This window comes from Crocodylus porosus, unplaced genomic scaffold, assembly GCF_001723895.1.
Source record: "Crocodylus porosus isolate Cpor-Errol unplaced genomic scaffold, CroPor_comp1, whole genome shotgun sequence".
Taxonomy (NCBI): domain Eukaryota; kingdom Metazoa; phylum Chordata; order Crocodylia; family Crocodylidae; genus Crocodylus; species Crocodylus porosus.
The window spans coordinates 237,678,263-237,697,583 of NW_017728886.1; the positions used below are offsets into that span (position 1 = coordinate 237,678,263).

Sequence of the window (19,321 nt, forward strand, 5' to 3'; positions counted from 1 at the left end):
TGGCCACAAACTGGAAGAGGGCAAATTCAGATTGGACATCAGGAAAAAATTCTTTACAGTGAGGGGTGCCAAAATATGAAATAGCCTTCCAAGGGAGGTGGTGCTGTCCCCTTCCTTGGAGGTGTTTAAAAGAACCCCTAGCTGGGGTAATCTGACCCCACCACTCATTCCTGCCCAGGGCAGGTAGGCAGATTCAATTTAATAGGTCCCTTCCAATCCTAACATCTATGAAATTATGAAACTGAGCAAGAAAAATTCTCAGCTCCTGCTGATAGGAAACAAACTTCCATTTTTACTGTGGCATTTCAAGTCATACTGTGATTACCATGGCTGCTCCTAATTCAGCTGAGAGTCTCTCATGAGAAAAACCCTGCAGACTTATGAAAAACCACTTTTGTCCTTTTGACTTTCCAATATGGTTACTAGTATCCGTCTCTGCTGCATTGGCATGGATGCCAAAATTCGGATGCTCTGCTAAGAGATTCTAATTAGGTTTTAAATAAATAACAAATCTTTCACTTTCGTCTAGATGAACATCCCAAATATACACTGATGTACCATGGCTCCAGACGTGGTTCCAGTAGTTAGCCAGGGTCACCATAAAATGACCCTTTTATTTTCCAATAAAAACCCATACAGTCAGAGATAGAGAGAAGGATCAAGAAAGTGCCCAAACTTGTAAAGTATTATGCCCCTAACCCCCAATGGAATTAAAAGAAAGCTTGCAGCACCTCACAAAAAGAGGCCAAATTACTATAATTTTCAAGTGAAACCCAAGAAAGTGAAAATTTTCAAGTGAAACCCCAACACTGTTGCTCACCCCATTTTCATCAGAAAATTAGGCAACTGGCATCGACGCCTACACAGTCAGATGGGTCACAAATCAGTTAGAGGGCCACACCCAGGGAGTGGTAGTGGATGGGTCATTTTTGACCTGGAGGGATGTGGGTAGTGGAGTCCCCCAGGGCTTGGTCCTTGGGCCGCACTGTTTAACATCTTCATCAGTGACTTGGACGAGGGGATGAAAAACACCTTGGTTCAAATTCGCAGATGACACTAAGATGTGGGGAGAAGTGGGCATGCTAGAAGGGAGGGACAGGCTACAACTAAATCTGAACAGGTAACAGGGGTGGGTGGATGAGAATAAGAGGGGATTCAATACTGACAAGTGCAAGGTACTGCACCTAGGGAGGAAGAACCAGCAGTGTACCTACAGGCTGGGGAACTCCCTTCTTGTCAGTGCAGAGGCAGAAAAGGATCTTGGAGTCATCATTGATTCCAAGATGAACATGGGCTGCCAATGTGAGGACATGGTCAGTAAGGCTAACCGCACCTTGTCATTCATCCACAGATGCGTCATGAGCAGGTCCAAGGAGGTGATCCTCCCCCTCTATGCGACACTGGCCAGGCTACAGTTGGAGTACTGTGTCCAGTTCTGGGCACCGCACTTCAGGAGGGATGTGGACAGCATCAAGAGGGTCCAGAGGAGGGCCACCTTCATGGTCAGGGGGCAGCAGGGGCAGGCCCTACAAGGAGAGGCTACGGGACCTGAACCTGTTCAGCCTCCACAAGAGAAGGCTGAGAGGGGAACTGGTGGCTGTCTATAAACTCACCAGGGGGGACCAGCAGGGAACAGGAGAGTCCCTGTTTTCCCAAACACTACCAGGAGTAACTAGGAATAATGACCACAAGTTGACTGAGAGCAGTTCAGGCTAGACATCAAGAGACACTACATCTCAGTCACGGGGGCTAGGATCTGGAATCAACTTCCAATGGAAGTGGTGCTTGCCCCTACCCTCCGGGTCTGCAAAAGGAGGCTAGATAATCACCTAGTCGAGGATATTTGATCCCAGCATCCTTTCCTGCCCAGGCAGGGGGTCGGACTTGATGATCTGCTCAGGTCCCTTCTGACCCTACCAACTATGAAACTATGAAAGAGAGTCTCTTTTATTTTGAATTGCTGGAATAAACAGTGTAGATTCATCATGGACACAATGGCATGCAATCACTAATCTCCCATTAATAGTGGCAAATTAATATAATATATTTAACTTGAAACCAGGCATTTATAAGGCATTTATACAGCAGTTTCTTATATGATGTAATGAAGATAGTTCCAATGTACACTACTCTATACCAGTTTAAGAGCTAGACCTTTATTTACCTACCATATTTTCTCACATACAGCACACACTTTTTTTCTAAAAGCCAGGTCCTGGAAATTGGGGTGTGAATTCTAAGTGAGGAAATAACGTATCAGAAATGTCTGCCTTTTTGCTTCTGTTGGGTAAAATCAAAAGTAACTGCACCTTACCTACAGGCAACAGAACAGGGTACAGACTCAGCTTCCTAGTTGCTGTTACTCTGTCATTTAGTACAAGGAAAGATCTTTTTTTTCTTCTTCATTTTGCCTTTCAAAAACAAGGTGCCTATCATCTTCTTAGTGAAAATATGGCCTCTTGTCTGTTATTAATTCTCAGTAAAAATGAACATATGCTCCTTCAGTGGAACTGGCAGGAAGAGGAGAGTGCATTTTGTAACCATTTGTAACCATGTGTGTGACAATAACAAACAGGAGGCATAACTAGCAGGGTTTGCATCCTGGGCAAACCCTGCTGGAAAGTGGTGATGAGCTGCTCCAGGGACACAAAAGCAGTCCATGACTGCAGCTACCATTGTGGACTGCCTGCCTCAGTATTTATTGCTACAGCAGCTGCAGAGTATCCCTGTACACAGCTGTAGCTGCAACAGCAGTTTTATGGGGCTTCTGCTAGGGAGCAGTCTCTGGGTTGGGGGCACCATTCTGGCACTCTCTACCAAGTTGATGCCTAGGGCTGGTGATCCAGACATCTCTCTCGCCTCCAAATTACTCTACTGTAACAAAGAGGCCACCAGTTCTTATAGAAAATGCAGTGTTCAGAGAGGGCATGGAGTTGAAAGAGTTACTGTAAATGTTACTGCATACCTTTCAACAGTCCAACATGAAGGAAGCACTGAAGCAAATTAATTAGTTTAGAAGCTTTCAAATAGCAAATGCTCACTTGTGTGTTGATCTGTTTCAATTTCAATAAAAAGTCATAAATCTTCCTGATTTGGGGTCAGATTTTCAAATGATTTAAGTGACTTGGGAATAAAAATCATTTAAAGGCTGTTGAAAATCCCATCTACTGTCAGCAATACTAAAGCAGCAAACTGCTTCTCATGAGTCGGGTGTGATAAACGACCATAGGAAAGTCAATCTTGAAGTGTTTCACAAAATTCTTCTATAACTATTTATTAGGGGTGTGCAAAGTGGGCCCTATTAGATACAGATTTGGATTTGGCCTGAATCAGGGACACCAATTCAATTCGTTGATTCGGATCACTGTCCCTGATTTGATTCCGCTGAATCTGAATCTGAAGATTCGATGCTGATTCAGAGAATCAGCGATTTAGACGTAGACACAACTTTAAAAGTTTTTCCTACATACCATGAGGTAGCAGGCATGGCTCATGATTGCTGCAATGCTGGGGCGGATGGAGCATCCCACAGGAGTGTGGGGGCTCTCCACGTGCTTGGTGGCAAACCTGGAAGTGGACCAGGAATAGTTCTACTCCACTTCTGGGTCTGCCAGGAACCGCACTCCCCAGGCTCAGTGATCACCCACAGGGGGACCCCAGGTGCCCCCCCAGACCCAGGAGGCACCAGTCACCAAGCCAAGGGGGTGCATGGGGGCTCCTCAGCACACTCCCCAGCAGACCCAGAAGTGGACCGGAAATGTTTCTGGTCCACTTCCATGTCTGCCATCAAGCGCAATGGAGACCCCCCTTTGCTTCTGTGGGACACTCCATGCACCCCAGCATCATAGCACTCATGAGCCCCTGCTATGTAGAGGTATGTAGAAAAAACATTTAAAGCCGGCTCTAAGAATCTCCGAATCTTTCTGAATCAATTCGAGGGTTCCGATTTGATTCAGAGAGATTAAAGGGTCCTCTGATTCAATTTGGATTTGGAGATTTGGCCACCAAATCGGGCTGAATCTCCAGTGAATCGAATCAGGGACCGAAGCTCCACACAGCCCTATTATTTATATAGAAAGAGCTACACAGAAAATACAAAATGTCGGGCACTAGTTTAATCCACAAATACAACAAGAACATGCTTTAATGTTAAGATCTGAGTAGTTTCACTACTAAGACTAACTCTGCTGTAGTTGGCTGGATCAGGGCCAAAGTAAGATTCATAGTATTCAACCTGAAATATCCGTTTCCCTAAAAAATTAGAAAATTGCTGGTCTCTCATCCCCAAAATAGGATCATATCATGAGAAATACTGGGCATCTATGGCTTTCTGCAAAGCCAATAGTGCTCCAAGCCTCTCATGATTAGACCAGTTTACCCACATGGGATCAAAATTTCAATGGCCAATGAACCTGATGTCAAGATGATAAATGCTGAGCAACAGAGCTGATGTGAGATTCTTTGTGCAATGAGGAAGAGCAATAAAACAGCCTTGTTTCCTCCTACCTTGGAACATTTTGATCACAAAGGTAAGGGAAATAACCACAGAATCCCAGAAAAAGCCCCAAGTGACAGCTTTTCTTGTGCTTCATAAAGGCTTAATGTATTACAGAAAAATATATTATTTTAATTAACCTGATCCCGCTGTTTGATTCGTTTATACACATATTCAGAGAATGGTTTACGGGAAATGTATTTTCCATCTCCTGCTGCGACACTGAAAACTCCACTTTCATAAGCCACTTTTCCTTTTGAAATGGTTACAACTGGAACCCCATGGCAGACTGTTCCTTCAAATATATTGAAGTTGTTGGCATGGTGATGCGTCTTTGCAGATATAGTCCTGTGTTTACAAAACAAACAAACCACCACATTAGTATGGTCTTCATATTTTAACTTCCACATAAAGAACTATGAAATTGAGGGGGAAGGAAAATGTAGCAGCATTATTAAACTACAAGCTTGCCCTGTAGATCATGAAAGCAGCTGTAAAAATAGAACACAGCATTAACATTTCATTGAAAAGTAATCGCATTTCAAAAGATTGAAGGAGGATTCAAATGGAAGGGACTATGAAGCCTTAAAATACAGAATTTTCCACTGCAAAAAAGATAAACATAAAAATTTAAAATGTGAAAAACAGCTCCTTACTTTTTAATAATATGACTTTTTTTATATATATCTTTAACAAATATATCTAAATATTCAGAATTACATAAAACTGGTAAAAATCTAATCTTTGAAAAACTTGGTCTGTTTAAGAAGTTGAGGTATGAATAAAACACAACACATTTCACAACATACTCAGCAGATTAATTCTGAAATTAAGTCACTTTTAACTTAGACTGGATTTGAACTGATGATCAAGAACCACAACTCCACCTCTGTTGCACTGCTTTACCTAGGAATAACAACAACAACAACTAGCACCTTATAAACATCTCTAATAAAATTCCTGCAATGACGAAAAGAAATGTAAGCCTCATAATAAGATTCTGAGGTAGAGAAGTATTGTTATTTCTAGCTTATAAATGAATATTGAGAATAGTTGCGATATTAGCAGCTTGTCTATAAGAAGAAATGAACTGTCCAGAATAAATCTCCACCTGGAATCCATAAAAAAATTCCTTTACTCCAAGACACATTTTGTGTATTTCTTACTCTAAAAATAATTATCACAGTCAATTTCCCCATGCACGAAAACCTTAAGACTAGATACAGATGTTAAACCTATTGTGTGATAAGCACACAGACAGTGCTCTACAGCTGTAACTGAACAGATGCTTTCAGCACAGAGTACTTTAAAAATGGCGGATCCCGCTCTGAGTTAGCCATGGATGGATGTGGTATCAGATTAAAGTGCTTTATTGAACGGCTGTATCAGATCCCATCATGAGTCGAGGTAGGCCTCAGTCTGCTGGCACTCCAGGGGCCCCTCACTGGGTGGCCTGCAAGCCTCGGCTGGTGCTCGTCTTCACTCCTCATCCCCAGGGCTGTCACAGAGAAAAGACAGAAGAGACTCTGTCTCTTCCCTGCATGGTTATATGTGTGGTGTGTGTGTGGGGAGTGGGGGAACAGAGCCACACTGCCTCCCCTATCAATTTGCTGGCTCAGGCTTTGGGGAGGCTGGGGTGGAAGCCAGGACTATGAGCAGGGGGCTCTATTCCCACCCCCACCCACTTCAGCCTCCTGACGGCTGCAGCTTAAAGCCACAAGCAGCTTCTTAGTGTGCCAGGCAAGTGGGGGAATGAAGCCTCCCCTGGCATGTGGATCTGGCCTGCCCATCCCCAAGATGGGAGTTACCACTTGCGGGGAGCCTACATGGCAGGAAGGCTCCATTCCTCCACCCGCCAACCCCTAGTTCCTGGTGCAGCACAAAGCTGCACATAGCTCCAGGCTGCAGCTGTCCGGAGGCTGGGGAAGGTGGGGGAAGGGAACAACGCTCCTTTGCTATGTGAGCCTTAGAGGCCCCGCCCCCCAAGACCTGTGTCGGCAAGCTGGGGGAGGCCATGCAGCAGGCAGCTCCATTTTGTCCAACCCCCAGTTCCCCAAAGCTTTGTTTTCAGATTTTTCCAGAGCTTTTGGAAGAATGTGTCTTCCATATTGATATACAAAATAAAGACTGAATTAAAAGAAATCACTTTAAATGTTATATCTGAATCTAAGTGACAGCCAATTTTTATCAGGAACTTGTTTGTGTTGTTTCTCCTTCACAGGCAAAGATGACCACATCCAGCTGGGGAGGGGGAGGGAGAAAAGAAATGGGAAAGGGACAGGAGAAATGGAGAAAACAAAGGAAAAAGGAGAAAAGAGAGAAAGGAAGGAGAAAGGAGGGGGTGAGGCTAAGTCACATGGGTACGTAGGTGACTTATAAACCTGATCTTTGCTTTGCACAATCTGCTGCAGCAGGAAAGTGATGAGGACTGGGTTCAAGAGGTTTTCATTTGGCGTGGCCAGTTTATTTGTACAGTTTATTAGTTTTCTCAAGTGCCATTCTGCCCATGGGAAAAACCTGCTCCTTATTTAGCATGCTTTGAATAGATAACAGATATGCTCACCTGTACACACTTCTCTATGTAAAGGTCGACTTCTAGAGTCTTGGTTATCTGTACCTCTAAGACTGAAGAGGCTGAAGTAAAAACAACGGTATCTAAGCCTCCCTCATAGTCCCAAACCTGCTAGTAACTTTGTATCAGCTTATCCAGAGGCATAACAACTTGACAGAGTTGGTCTGTGAAAAGCTTTCTTCCGGCTTATTGCATTACTTGGACAGGTACAGCTGTGATCACAATGCAATTATCTTCATCATCCTCAGAAGAGAGATCATATCTAATCTGTAATCACTCACTGGCACTGGGGCACTGAAGTTTGCAAAGGAGACTTCCATTTTCTTTTTGAAAGCGTGTCAAAAAAGAAAAACCCTCAGGAAAGCTAAACTCCTTAGAACCAGTTTGGAGGCAATTCAAGCATACTAGGACAGTCATTCCAAATAAATATACCCCTAAACAAAAGGATGACATGGGATATAGTATCTGTCAAAAGAATATCCAATGGTAGTTAACCCCCCCCACACACACACACACAACTTGTCACATGACAAAATGGAGCTTCTGGAGGCTGCCTTAAGGACAAACTTCTACCAAGATCTTTTGTAGCAGTTTAATGAAACAAGCATTAATCTTCAGAAAGTACAGTGTGATCTAAGTACAGACTCCTTAATAGCTCTTGTTAAAAAAAAAAAAAACTGTCTATGATTAGGTTTGACCCCATGAATCCTTGAAAACCAGCCACAACAGTTACAGCATCTCAGACTTGCAAATGTAGGAAGAATGAGTGATCATTAGATTAAAAAGGAACCAGATGGAACTGGAGAGCATGACTTGCTAAAATTATGCCTCAACGCATGAGAGGCGATGACTGACATCATCACCAAACCATGGTCCCAGGAAACTTCTGAGGGTTCTACTGTTTCCTTGGAATATTTCACTGCTTTTGATGACCCAAACTAATGGCAGTAGTATCTGGATTGCTGCTGCCAAGTTAAAATTCAAGGATTGGGTTTTGCCACCCTTAGTCAAACTAGGCACCAAGAACAGCTCCATTGAAATCAGCAGGATTTCAGTAGTGTAAAGGTGCAATCTGACTTCAAGCATCCAAACCCTGAATAAGAGTGTGTTGATAGATTTGCTCTGGTTACACTTTTGTTTCAAACTACCCTTCCTTAAATGCAACCTGAGAACAAGCATTGTGGAGAAAATCAGAATGACAACTTTTAGAGCCCCTTTAGAGCTCAATCTTCGTGTCCCATGAGCCAGATTGGCAGATTGGAGATGCCCCGTCCTTGGGGCAGGGGTGGGTGTATGATGGAGCCTGATTTGGTCAGGTAGAGCGGGGTGAGGGGCAGCCCAGTCCTAATCCAGCTGTGTGAGGGAAGGGAGCTTGGCCCAGTCTCAACCCAGCTGTGCAGGGAAAGGGGGTGTATCCTGGCCCAGCCCTGATCTGTCTGTCCAGGAGAGGAGTGTGTGTGTGTGTGTGCAGGTGAGGGAGGCAGGTCCAGCCTGGCCATGAAGAGGAGTAAGGGGTCATGGCCCAGCCCCGATGTGGCTATGTGGGGCCTGGGAATTTGACAGCAGGGAGGAGTAGCAACATTAACTGCCACTGCCCCCTGCTGCTAAATTTCCCAGCCCATGGGGAGCCCATAAGGCCAGTTGTTATAGGTCCCAATTTGGCCCAGAGGCCAAGGGTTCAGCACCCCTGACTTTAGTGGAAGGATTTTGGAAAGAATTTAGGCCTTGCTCTTCTCTAGCTTACTTCCAAATAACCTCAACTTCAGCCCAGTTTCTTTTGATTTATATTAATACAAAAAGAGATTTTTGGTCTAGCATCCCTTAGAGCATCAGAGAGCAAAGAAGCCTTTCTGAAGTGATGCCCTTTTGTTATTTTATGTTGTAAACCAAGTGACCTAGCTTACAGGAAAAAAAAAATACAAGAGCATTAAAAACTGTATTTACTTGTATATCACATGCCCTCCCTATCCACCCCCATATCAGCCTCCAAAAACTGGGGTGCATGCTTTCAATGGAGAACCTGATTTTTCTTTGCTGGAACAGAAACAGGGGGAACAGATAGCATTTGCTTGCTTCAAGATGGCTGCCACTTCACTGTGACTGCAAGCACAAGGGAAGGAGTTGAATGAACCCTCTCCTACTCACTATTGGCTGATCACCGTAGCACAAGGATAGGCAACCCCTGGCATACGTGCCAATTAGTGGCACAGAAACATTTTCTCCAGCATGCCAGGAGGTATGAGAGGAAATTGTTTAAAATATTTTTTAATTTTTTTTAAGTTGCTACTCTGGGCTCTCCAGTAACAGGTGCCAGCATTGTGGCATGTGCCGGGGGTGGAGTCAGGCGAACATGGGCAGGATGTGGTCTGCGTTCTGCTGACCACGCCCACCGTCCCCAGGGTGCACACCCCAGCCCAGCCCGGCCCCTAGATGGGAGCTGCAGGTAGGTGGTGCCAGGGCCTGGGCAGATGAATGCCCTGTCCCATCCGGATGGTGGCAGCATCAGGGCAGTGTCTGGGAGGCACGCAGAGAAGCAGACATGGGGGGAGGCACCATAGGCAGGCTGGCCCCTTGGGAAGCAAGGGGCCAGGCAGGAAGTGGGGTTGCCCTGGAGCTCCATGGGCTTATGCTGCAGCTGGCTGGTGGGTGGGTGGGGGTGCCCAGCAGCACCCAAGGCAGGGTCTGGTCTGGTCCATGCAACTCTACAGAGATGGGATGCAGCAACCCTGCCTGCAAGGGGATGCTGCCTGGCCAGGTCAGGATGCTGGGTTCCCCCAGCCCCATGTACAAGTAATAAAGCCCAAAACCATGGGAAATACTCGCAGCAGAACATGGGCATAGCTAGCCTATATCATCCCCAAGCAATGCCTTGAACATGTCCAATGATGGAGATTCAAGGCAGTCCATTCCACTGCCTCACTGTTCTAACAGTGAAGAAGTTTTTCTTGCTTTTTAACCAAAACTTAATTTGCTGGAACCTCAAGCCATGGGCCCCAGCCCTATTCTTTGCAGTGAGACCAAAACAGTTTTTTCCCTCTTCTTTATGGCATCTCTTCAAGTATTTGAAGACAGCTATCACATTCCCTTTACAGTACATTTTCTACAAGATAAGCACGCCTAGCTCCTTCAACCTTTCCTCATATGACTTTCCTTCGTAGTGCTTTATTATTTTTGTCACCTGCCTCTGGATCTGCTCTAACTTCTCCACTTCTTTTTTAAAATGTGGAGCCCAAATCTGCACACAATACTCTAGATGGAGCCTAGCTAGTGCCAAGTACAGTGGCACTATAACCACCTGTGTCTTGCACCTAATGTTCCTATTGATGCATCCCAAATCTGCATTTGCCTTTTGTGTGACTACATCACAGTAAAGACTTGCGTAGAGTCTGTGATCGATCAAGACTCCTGGATCCTTCTCCATCCTGCTACCATCCATTTCATATTTGTATTTTTTTATTATTTCTCCTGAGGTGTAGCACCTTGCATCTATCTCTTTTGCATCCTGGGAAGGAAGTATTTTATACCTACACCCAAAATAATACCCCTGAATTATATTTGAGTTTGAACTTTCACAAAGGACCTCAGATTAGTCAAATATAGAAGGTGCTGGAGTAAAATCTAACCCTATACAGACAATCAACAAAGCAGCCATCTCTAGGTGAGGCCTATTTGAGGTATTCAATGGGTGTGCTGCTCTCTCAAGTGGTATCACTTGCACGCCTCTTTGATTCCTGGTCCACCCAAAGTTTAAAACCAACTGCTTGGCAGTGCCAGAGTCAGTTAAATTAATGGCTCATTATAATCTACATGATCTCTTCTAAACTCTTCATTCCACTCATGTCAATGACCCTCTCTTCTTCGTAATTGTTTTGATGTTCCACCAATCAAACTATCCTTTGTTCTGCAATTCTGCTGTCTGCTAGCTGCTCTTGGTATGAAGATCCTATTTCACAGCCCTGCAGCTTTTTTTTAACTCATTATATAATGAAGTTATATTTGTTTCTTTTGCAAAACAGACCTAGCTCCCTGGAATATTAGTAAAGCTTCTAGTTTCTTTTTAACTGGAGAAAAATATATATTGTTTCCTATGTGATCATACAGCTCAACCTCAGCACTCTCCCTTTCAAAATTCTAGATCTGCCCACAGGTGGTAGGATGAGTAGGTTGTGTCATTAAAATATTTTGTTACCATTTTGGCCTAGGCTGAGTTTTGAGTGTAAACAATGTGTTAATATAATACAGGAGCATAATGTAGAAGGAAGTAAAACTAGAAATGCAGTATTTATTTTGAGGACCCATGTACGTTGATACTCATATGGGAATGAGGTTGTGCTGACAGAAAGAGAACATGAACATTCAGCTGCATTTGTCTCTAGAGTTGATCTTTCATTAGTATTTCATTAGCCTAACGTTAGTATTTTCAAAGGAATTTAAGAGATTGGAGTGCAAAACTACTATTGTCTTCCAAAGGGAATAAGGTTTCTAACACCCTTTGGCTCCTTTGAAAATCCAAGACAAGGGAAACATGGAGGAATTTCCTTTCTAAAGGCAAGATTAGTTGCTCTGTCTCACTAGCTGGAAGGAGTAGATTTTAGAACTGAACAGCTAAGTGATAAGGTGGCAGTAATAGCAGTTAAAGTAGCACTGACTCAACATTAACTGCCCAAGAGAAAACAATTACCTTTTCTCACCCGGGAGCTTTTATAGAAAACCAGCATCTGGGTGGAGCATCTTCTCTTTTCTCCCAGTGCACTTTATGCATGATTCCTCATAGCTCCCCTTAGCATACTCCATGAAGCCAGCTAACCACATTGCCAGTTTATTTTGCTAAAATCTAGCAGAAAGCAAATCTTGCAGGTTTCTCTTCTGCTACAGCCCAAAGCTGCCCACTCCTTTGTAAAGATTATTAGGTAAAGCTACATTAACACTAGACAGACAGATTTATAAAAAACCCAAAGATCTAAAGAAGGCTTGTTATATGCCTAGAATGAAAACTAGAAAGCAAAAAATATGTGGTTTGCTATTGCAATTACAAAACCCCACATATCACTGTATAAATATTTGCATACACAAATCACAAGCATGTTAAAGATATCCCCAAAAGCAAATTTTCTTCAATTAGGAAAGCAGATAACACTGATGAGAGATGTAGATGGTATAAACCAAGAGGAGAGAAACCGTGAGAATAAGTTGAAAAATCAGCATTTAGAAGATCAGTGTTCAGAATGACTTTGCTGAGGAACTGAATCTTATGTAATTGCACTTCTTTAAAACATTAAATTAAAAGAGGAGCAAGGGATGAAAGCGTTTCTCATTAGGATAAGGAAATCAACCGCTTAGCCACAGAAATTCTGTTTCTAATCACTCATAATGGAGATGGGATGGGTATGGGATATGCTGGGAGAAGGGCAGGAGATAAAATGGAAAAGAGAAAAAGGAAAGAAAAGTAGAGAGCCCTGTACCTGCATAAAAGACACGTGGAAGCTCTAATTCAGAGAAGAAGAGAAACATAAGACTTGCTGGGGAGAAAAAGAGAAAAGACAGGAAAAGTTACAATTCTGCAGATTTGCCCATCAATATCAAATACTCACACTTGCTGTGGACAGATGAACCAATCCTATGAAAAGTGTGGGTGGGAAGGGGAATGACTGACCTGATACAACTGTTTATGCATCTGTTTTCTCTCAGTGAGTGGAAGCTAAATTCAGGTAATTCAGCAGCTGTGTCCTTCCAAGATAAGCTGACTCAGCTGAGATTCAGTTAAAGCGGGATAGGGGTAGACACACTATGCACTCAAATGGGATGAACTAATACAGGTTTTCAAGTGAGCCTTTCCTTTTAAATTGGTATAACTGTTTTGTCTGTTCAATGCCATAGGCAGTTTGGGTTGTATCCAAAGCCTACTGAAGTCAATAGAAAGTTTTCAGTCGATTTCTGTAGGTTTTCGATGAAGCCCTTCATGTCTGAACACACAAGGAACTAAGCATGTCCATGGAAATGCTTAGGGCTTTCCTCATTGATCTTAAAGGTGGTACTCAGCCCTTTGCAGGATTGACCCTTTGCTGCTATAGCATTCAGATTCCTTTCTTTGCCTCCCTGAAATGAGGTCTAGAAAGTGCTGCCTGCTAGTGTCTCAGGCAGAAAATGTGCCAGCTACAGGTCAGGTAACAATAAGTGCATTTGTGCATACCCTGGCACATCCTGCATACACACACAGCCCGCTCTGCTCCACTTTCTGCTTTGGATGGAATCACTGACTGCTCTTGTTTCACTGCTTTATTGCTAGGATGCATTACGACTCAGGGAGCAAGCAGGGAGGTTATAATGAAATGTATCCCATGTTCTTGGTCAAAGAATGGACTAAACAAGTATGGTAAGCATGCATGCATGTTTTCTCAAAGGTCTCTTACATTGGATACCTGCAATCATGTGCAGTGTTGTGTTGGGGTCTAGAGGAATGCATCCTGGAGCACATGAATAAGGTGTTAGATCCTTTGGCATCTACGTAGGGTTCAAGAAATACCCAAGTAGAGAAGCTCTTAAAAATTTCTAACCTTGCAAAAGCTATACTGCTACTTCTTCCTGGAGCTTTCAAGTAACTTTTAACTTATCTTTTCTAAGATATTTCCTAATGAGTTTGTACATTTAACATTTCTCTGCTCATGCTGCACAGAGGCCTTGAAAGCTAGTAGAACAGGATCTTGAAATACTCGCACACAACTGAGAACTGTGCACCACAGTGCACTGCTTTTTTGCACAAACAATAGTGATTCCTACAGAAGAAGTCCAAGGAATTCAATGTGAAAGGGACCTTTAAAACAAAGGTCTTGGCTAAATGGGCAAAATGGTAGAAATGGGAACCTGTATCAACTGCAACAGCTACTAGCTCACTGAGCTATCAGACTGAAACCACTAGATTCGTACAACCAAAAGGGGAAGAAACAGTTCCAATGTACAGAAACCACCCACTTTGCTGCTACTGTGCAGTGATACAGTAAGGCCAATTCACGTGATCTCATGCTTTTATTTGTTTTATTCCCCCTTCCTCTCAACCCTTCAGAGGGATGTCAGATCTCCGCAACAGACCTCCTCCCCCCAGTTCCCTACAGTGATGTATCAGCAGCACTTGTGCAGTTCTTTAGACTGCAATCATCAGGCATTTTGAGATTACAGCACCACTACCTCCAACTGCAGGGACTGGATGGATACACCCCCCCCCCCGAATGTTTGGCTTTAAATATGCTGGCAACAAAATAAATGAATAAGAGGAAGAAGGGAAATTCCAAACCATTGTCAAATGCACCAAAGCACAAAAGGCTGTTTGATCCTTGTATATTAAGTGGTTGAAGTTCATGGGCTTAGTTTTTCTTGTAGCTCATGCCTGCCCTCTTCAGGATTTTTAGTGGAATGTACAACGATGTCACTAGTAGCACTAAAAACACAGCACTATCTGTACTTAGATATATGTAACACACCACTGCGAATGACAACCTTGCTTCTATTGAAGTCAAAGTTAAAAATTACAATTCCAGTTGCAAGCAATGGGAGTAGGATCAGACTGCAAACAAAAATCTGAATTGAAAATGTGTCTGTTCCACAAGGAAACAGAAGTTTGCCGCTTGAAAACATATCAGTAAGTTGGAGCCCAAACTTACAACAAAAGGCAATTAAAGCAGGCAGAAATGTGCTGGAGGGAAATGGAGAAAACATGAATAATTTTAGGGGCTGGACAAAGCAAACTGGAAACAATAGTCTAACTATGGGATTCCTCATGTTCCAGTTACTCCTGACAGCATACACTCAGAAGAGCAGCAACCAGCTTCCTCAGCAGAGATCACATCTTCACTCTCCTGAAACAACTCACAGCCAGGATCTCAGAATGTGTTTTGCTCATGATGCCAGAAAGCTTAAAGTACACAAGCAATGAGAAGAGATACATTAGAGTGTGGGCTTTCATGCTAAGTAAATGGGAGATGGTGAGTAAAATAAACTAAAATAAATTTTTGACACAGTCCCTGGCACCCTATAGGAGCTCTACTCTAACCAGGCAATTCAAAGAGAGTAGGGACTTCCATACAATTTAGGTTTTTAAAACAGTAACCCCATGTTTTCAGCAAAACAGAAGCCTAAGACCATTTGTACATGCCACAAAATTGGCCTTTAAAGTGGCTTAACGCTCTTTTGCACCACTTTAATGGTGCAGCTGTTTGCACGTTTTGGCAGCATAATGTGCTTTAATGGTGGGCTGCTTGCATGTGTCGGTGGTGTAATTCAAGTTAAATGACTTGGGGATGCAGCAAAATAAAACATCTCTGAGGTGGTTTAGTTTGCTGCGGAGGGAAGCACTGGGCCTGGTGCATCTCAAGCTCTGTGCAGGCAGCCAGTGGCAGCCTGTGCAGGCAGGCTGCACTGAAGGAGGAAAAAAACCCCCAAAAAACGGGAAGCCTGAGCTTTTTTTTTTTTCCTTCTCCCTGAAGCCTGCCTGTCTGCCTGAGCTGTGTGGGAGTGCGGTACTGCCCTCCTCAGCTGCGGTGCCCTCTGGGACTGCTCAGGCCGGGTGCTTGCAGGCAGGTGCCACCTGAGGAGTGGTGCCGATGCCTCAGGGGGAGCACCAGCAGCTCACCCCCCCCCACCTGCTGCCAGAGAGGTAGCTAAGGGTCGGGCCCAACCCTTGTGTACATGCCACAGGGGTTTACTCTGCCCTAAATTGAAGCAGTGTTTTTAAAGACCCACCACTTCAATTTAGGGAGAATTAAACCGAAGTAAGCCCCATGGCATGTACACGCCCTAAAGGATTTTTATATTGTGTTAATGGGATTTTGCCACTTGTGATGTGTATACTGTAACCATTCTGTCAACACCAAGCATTCAAACCCATAAAAGTCTGCCCCACAACTCATAAGATTGTCACCTTTTTTGACCCGAGATCCTTGAACAAGAAACTTCTGAATTCTTTTTCTTTGCCTTCTGATGTCTAAGCATTTTGGGTACACTCAGGTCATATTTTGAAGCCCTTCTTTGCAAAACTTAACCATTCTAAGAAGAAAGCATGAGATTCTCTCTTGATTCGATGAGTAGGAGCTTTAAGAGACTTCAAATATTGTGCAACTCAAGAAAAATGTGAGATGCAGCCCTACTGTGACAGCACTCTTTCTGAAGGTACAGCGGCTTAGGATTTGGCGATTTGAAGCTATATCCACTGAGCGACTCAAATGTTGTGACACTTGGCGCAGCAACACCTAACCTGTAGGTATGCGACTCTGGGAATGGAATCCTCATCCCTGAGCTTGGTGCCCGCGCTCATTTTAAAGTGTGTGGGAAGAGGCAAGTGATATTCACAGTTAGCAGAATTCACAATAGACAGTGTATGGGGCAGGGCAGGTCCTTAAGCTGGCGAAATAGGGAATGCTAAAAAGACAGGTATCTTAATCCCTTCCTTTTCACAAAATTTGGAGCCTCCCTATAATTCTGAGGTGTCAACTGAACATTTTCTTGAATATACACATCTAAAATTGTCCCTTTTTGCAACAAAAGGCTATTCTTTACAATTAAAGCATGGCTTATAGTGGTGCTACTCACCTTTTGTTAATGTCTAGGTATAGACAGTCAGAAAACCTGGGGCTGAATCAATTAAATTTTGGCAGGTTAGTCTCAACTGTGCTGATTGAACCAATGACCAAGTGAGGAGGTATATTTTATTTCGGAAATGCAGCCACATGCCTGCAGTGGCCCAGGCTCCCTGCTTAGTTGGAGCAGATAACATTAACCAAGGCCACCCAGAAAGACCACAGCAAGTCAGAATGTTTTTGACATTATGGATTCCTGTTTAAAATCTCTGGGTTTATCTTGTGAATCACTTTTGCACACCTAATAGTGCCAATATTGCATGGCACCCTTGAAAGGATTTCAAGACACCAGCAGATGCTGTGGCATGCTGATTGAGGATCGCTGAGCTAGTCATGAAGGCACTTGCTGAGGAAGTGAGACAGACCCAAGTTTAATGGCATCCTCAGCCTGAAGAGGTTCAAAGCTAGCAGTCCCAGGAAAGTGCCCTAATCACCAGATTACAGATTAGGCTGTATTCTGTAATTCAACCAATTGTTGAAAGGGGGCCACCGTGTAGAAAAGAATGTGATATTTATGATAGAGGGTTGAAATGAAATTGCACTTACCATAGTATTAGCACTTAATATAAGCATTTTTTTTTTTTGGGGCACCAGAACATGTAACGGACAAACTTTATTTTTGTATATAGTGATCAATCCATAACTAGAAGTTGCTCTGGAAGTCAAAGACCTCCTCTTAAACTATTGTAAGAGCCAAAGAGCCTGCAAACAACAAATGTAGAGCATTGTTAAAATGGAACATTAACCCACCGTTCTGTTTTATTACTACAAATGTATTCAGATTTCCTCTCCAGCATTAAGCTTGGGTAGACCAGATTTACCCGCTCAGATCCTACCTTGTAGCTTTGGGATCCCAAATGACAATGTCAGCATCAGAACCCACAGCAATTCTTCCCTTCCTCGGGTACAAGTTAAAGATTTTAGCTGCATTTGTACTGGTAACAGCTACAAATCTGTTTTCATCCATTTTACCCATGTGCTGCAAGACAGTGCAGAAAAGCCAAAACATTAATTTTGTAAGGAAAGAATGAAAAAAGCTCCTGTCATCAAAAATACAAGGTCAACTGGTACTGACATAAATAAACCTTTCTTTTTAGTGTGCTCCAGCAGCCTCTGGCATCACATGTAACCGATGTGGCTGGTTAATAATCGGCTATCAGTATCAGCCAAGAAAATCTTTATCAGTGTACTATATTATACTATACTAATGGCAATACTATTCAAGAAATGAAAGCAAAGCAGGTGGAAGACATCATCAGTGGCAAACCAAACAAAATGATACTATCAATCAGGGGAGCAGAATTCAATATATATACACACCACCAGAGAGGAAGGGAAGGAAGGCTGTGCTTAGAAAAGTAGCAGTTTATGTGGTTGGAGAAAGACAGCAGGTAATAGTGGAGGACTTCAGTTGCATAACAGAAGTAGGTGACAGAACATGGGAAGGAGGAGATGGAACTTTAAACAGTTCATCCAAATTGTTAGCAAATATAATAAAAGAAGAGTCAATAATAGATGTGTGGGCAGGGGAGAAAATTTGTACTAAAACTCACCCCAGTGAAAAGAAACTATCAAGAACTGATTTTGTGTTCATTTCAAAAGAAAGAGAGATAAGGAAGAAAAAACCCGTAATTGTGACATTTAGCAATCACTGGATGCTGAAGGCAGAACTGAGTCTTGGTTAGAGCCCTGTAGGAGGATAGGAATGTGGGAGTTAAACGTGCAACTGCTACAAAATGAGGAGATATGTCAACATACATGAGGCAGTACGATGGGTGGAGGACACTAAAGAAACATTTTAAGAGTACCAGAGACTGGTGGATGATGGTGAAGAAGAAGATGGGAGAAATGGAAGAATTCTTTAGAGAGAGAATGTTTTTAGCACAAGCACCTTGGGTGGAAAAAACTATGAATGGCCCCAACACTTTTCGGTTGAGCTAAAAGCCCATGGGCCCTACAAGTCAGGAAATCTGGGCTCTGTTGCCATATTGGTCACTCATGTATGAAAGTGTAATAAGTCACTCTTCATTCTGTGTCTTAGGCTTACTTCAGCTGCTGTATAAAAGCTCAGCACTGTTGTCATTATTGAGTGGAGAAGTAATTTTGCATCAGAGGAAGCAGAGATGATGGAAGAAAAGATAAGCTTAGCGGAAGTAGAAGAGCACTTAAAAATAATCACCGGGAGCATATGGACTACCTATGGAATTTTATGAGACGTTTTGGGCATGGGTAAGGAAGGGATATAGTAGAAGTCTTTGAGGAAATAGCAGGAACAAGATAGGCGGGGAAAGATTTTACATGAGACATTGTGATCTTACTCTTCAAGAATGAGAGAAGGAACTCCTGAAACACTGGAGACTGATTATACTCCGTAATATTAGGGCTACACTAATAGGGATTTTTGAGGCCATTACCGATAGCTGATATTTATGGAAGCATAATCGGCCGATACCAATGCAATATCCGATACACTGCCTGCAGCAAAGAAGTCTGGTGTGGTAGAAGAAAGGGGGGGGGGAAGGGAAGGGACATGGGGAAGCAGATTGAGGCCCTGCCATGAGGGAGGGAGGCAGGGGCAAGCACTGCCCAGTCGGAGAGGGTGGGCCAGGGATGAAGCCGCAGATCGTC

General features: G+C 43.3%; 1 protein-coding gene across 1 annotated transcript in view; it reads right to left on the reverse strand.

Moving 5' to 3' along the window:
• The window catches only part of DPYS (dihydropyrimidinase), a 57,001-nt gene that overhangs the window by 5,470 nt on the left and 32,210 nt on the right, over window positions 1–19,321 (reverse strand). The window contains exons 7-8 of the mRNA XM_019551753.1: window positions 17,530–17,672; window positions 4,636–4,843 (exon numbers count right to left, since the gene is read on the reverse strand). Of these exons, the coding sequence (XP_019407298.1) occupies window positions 4,636–4,843; window positions 17,530–17,672 (351 nt within the window). The remainder of the gene's footprint in view (window positions 1–4,635; window positions 4,844–17,529; window positions 17,673–19,321) is intronic.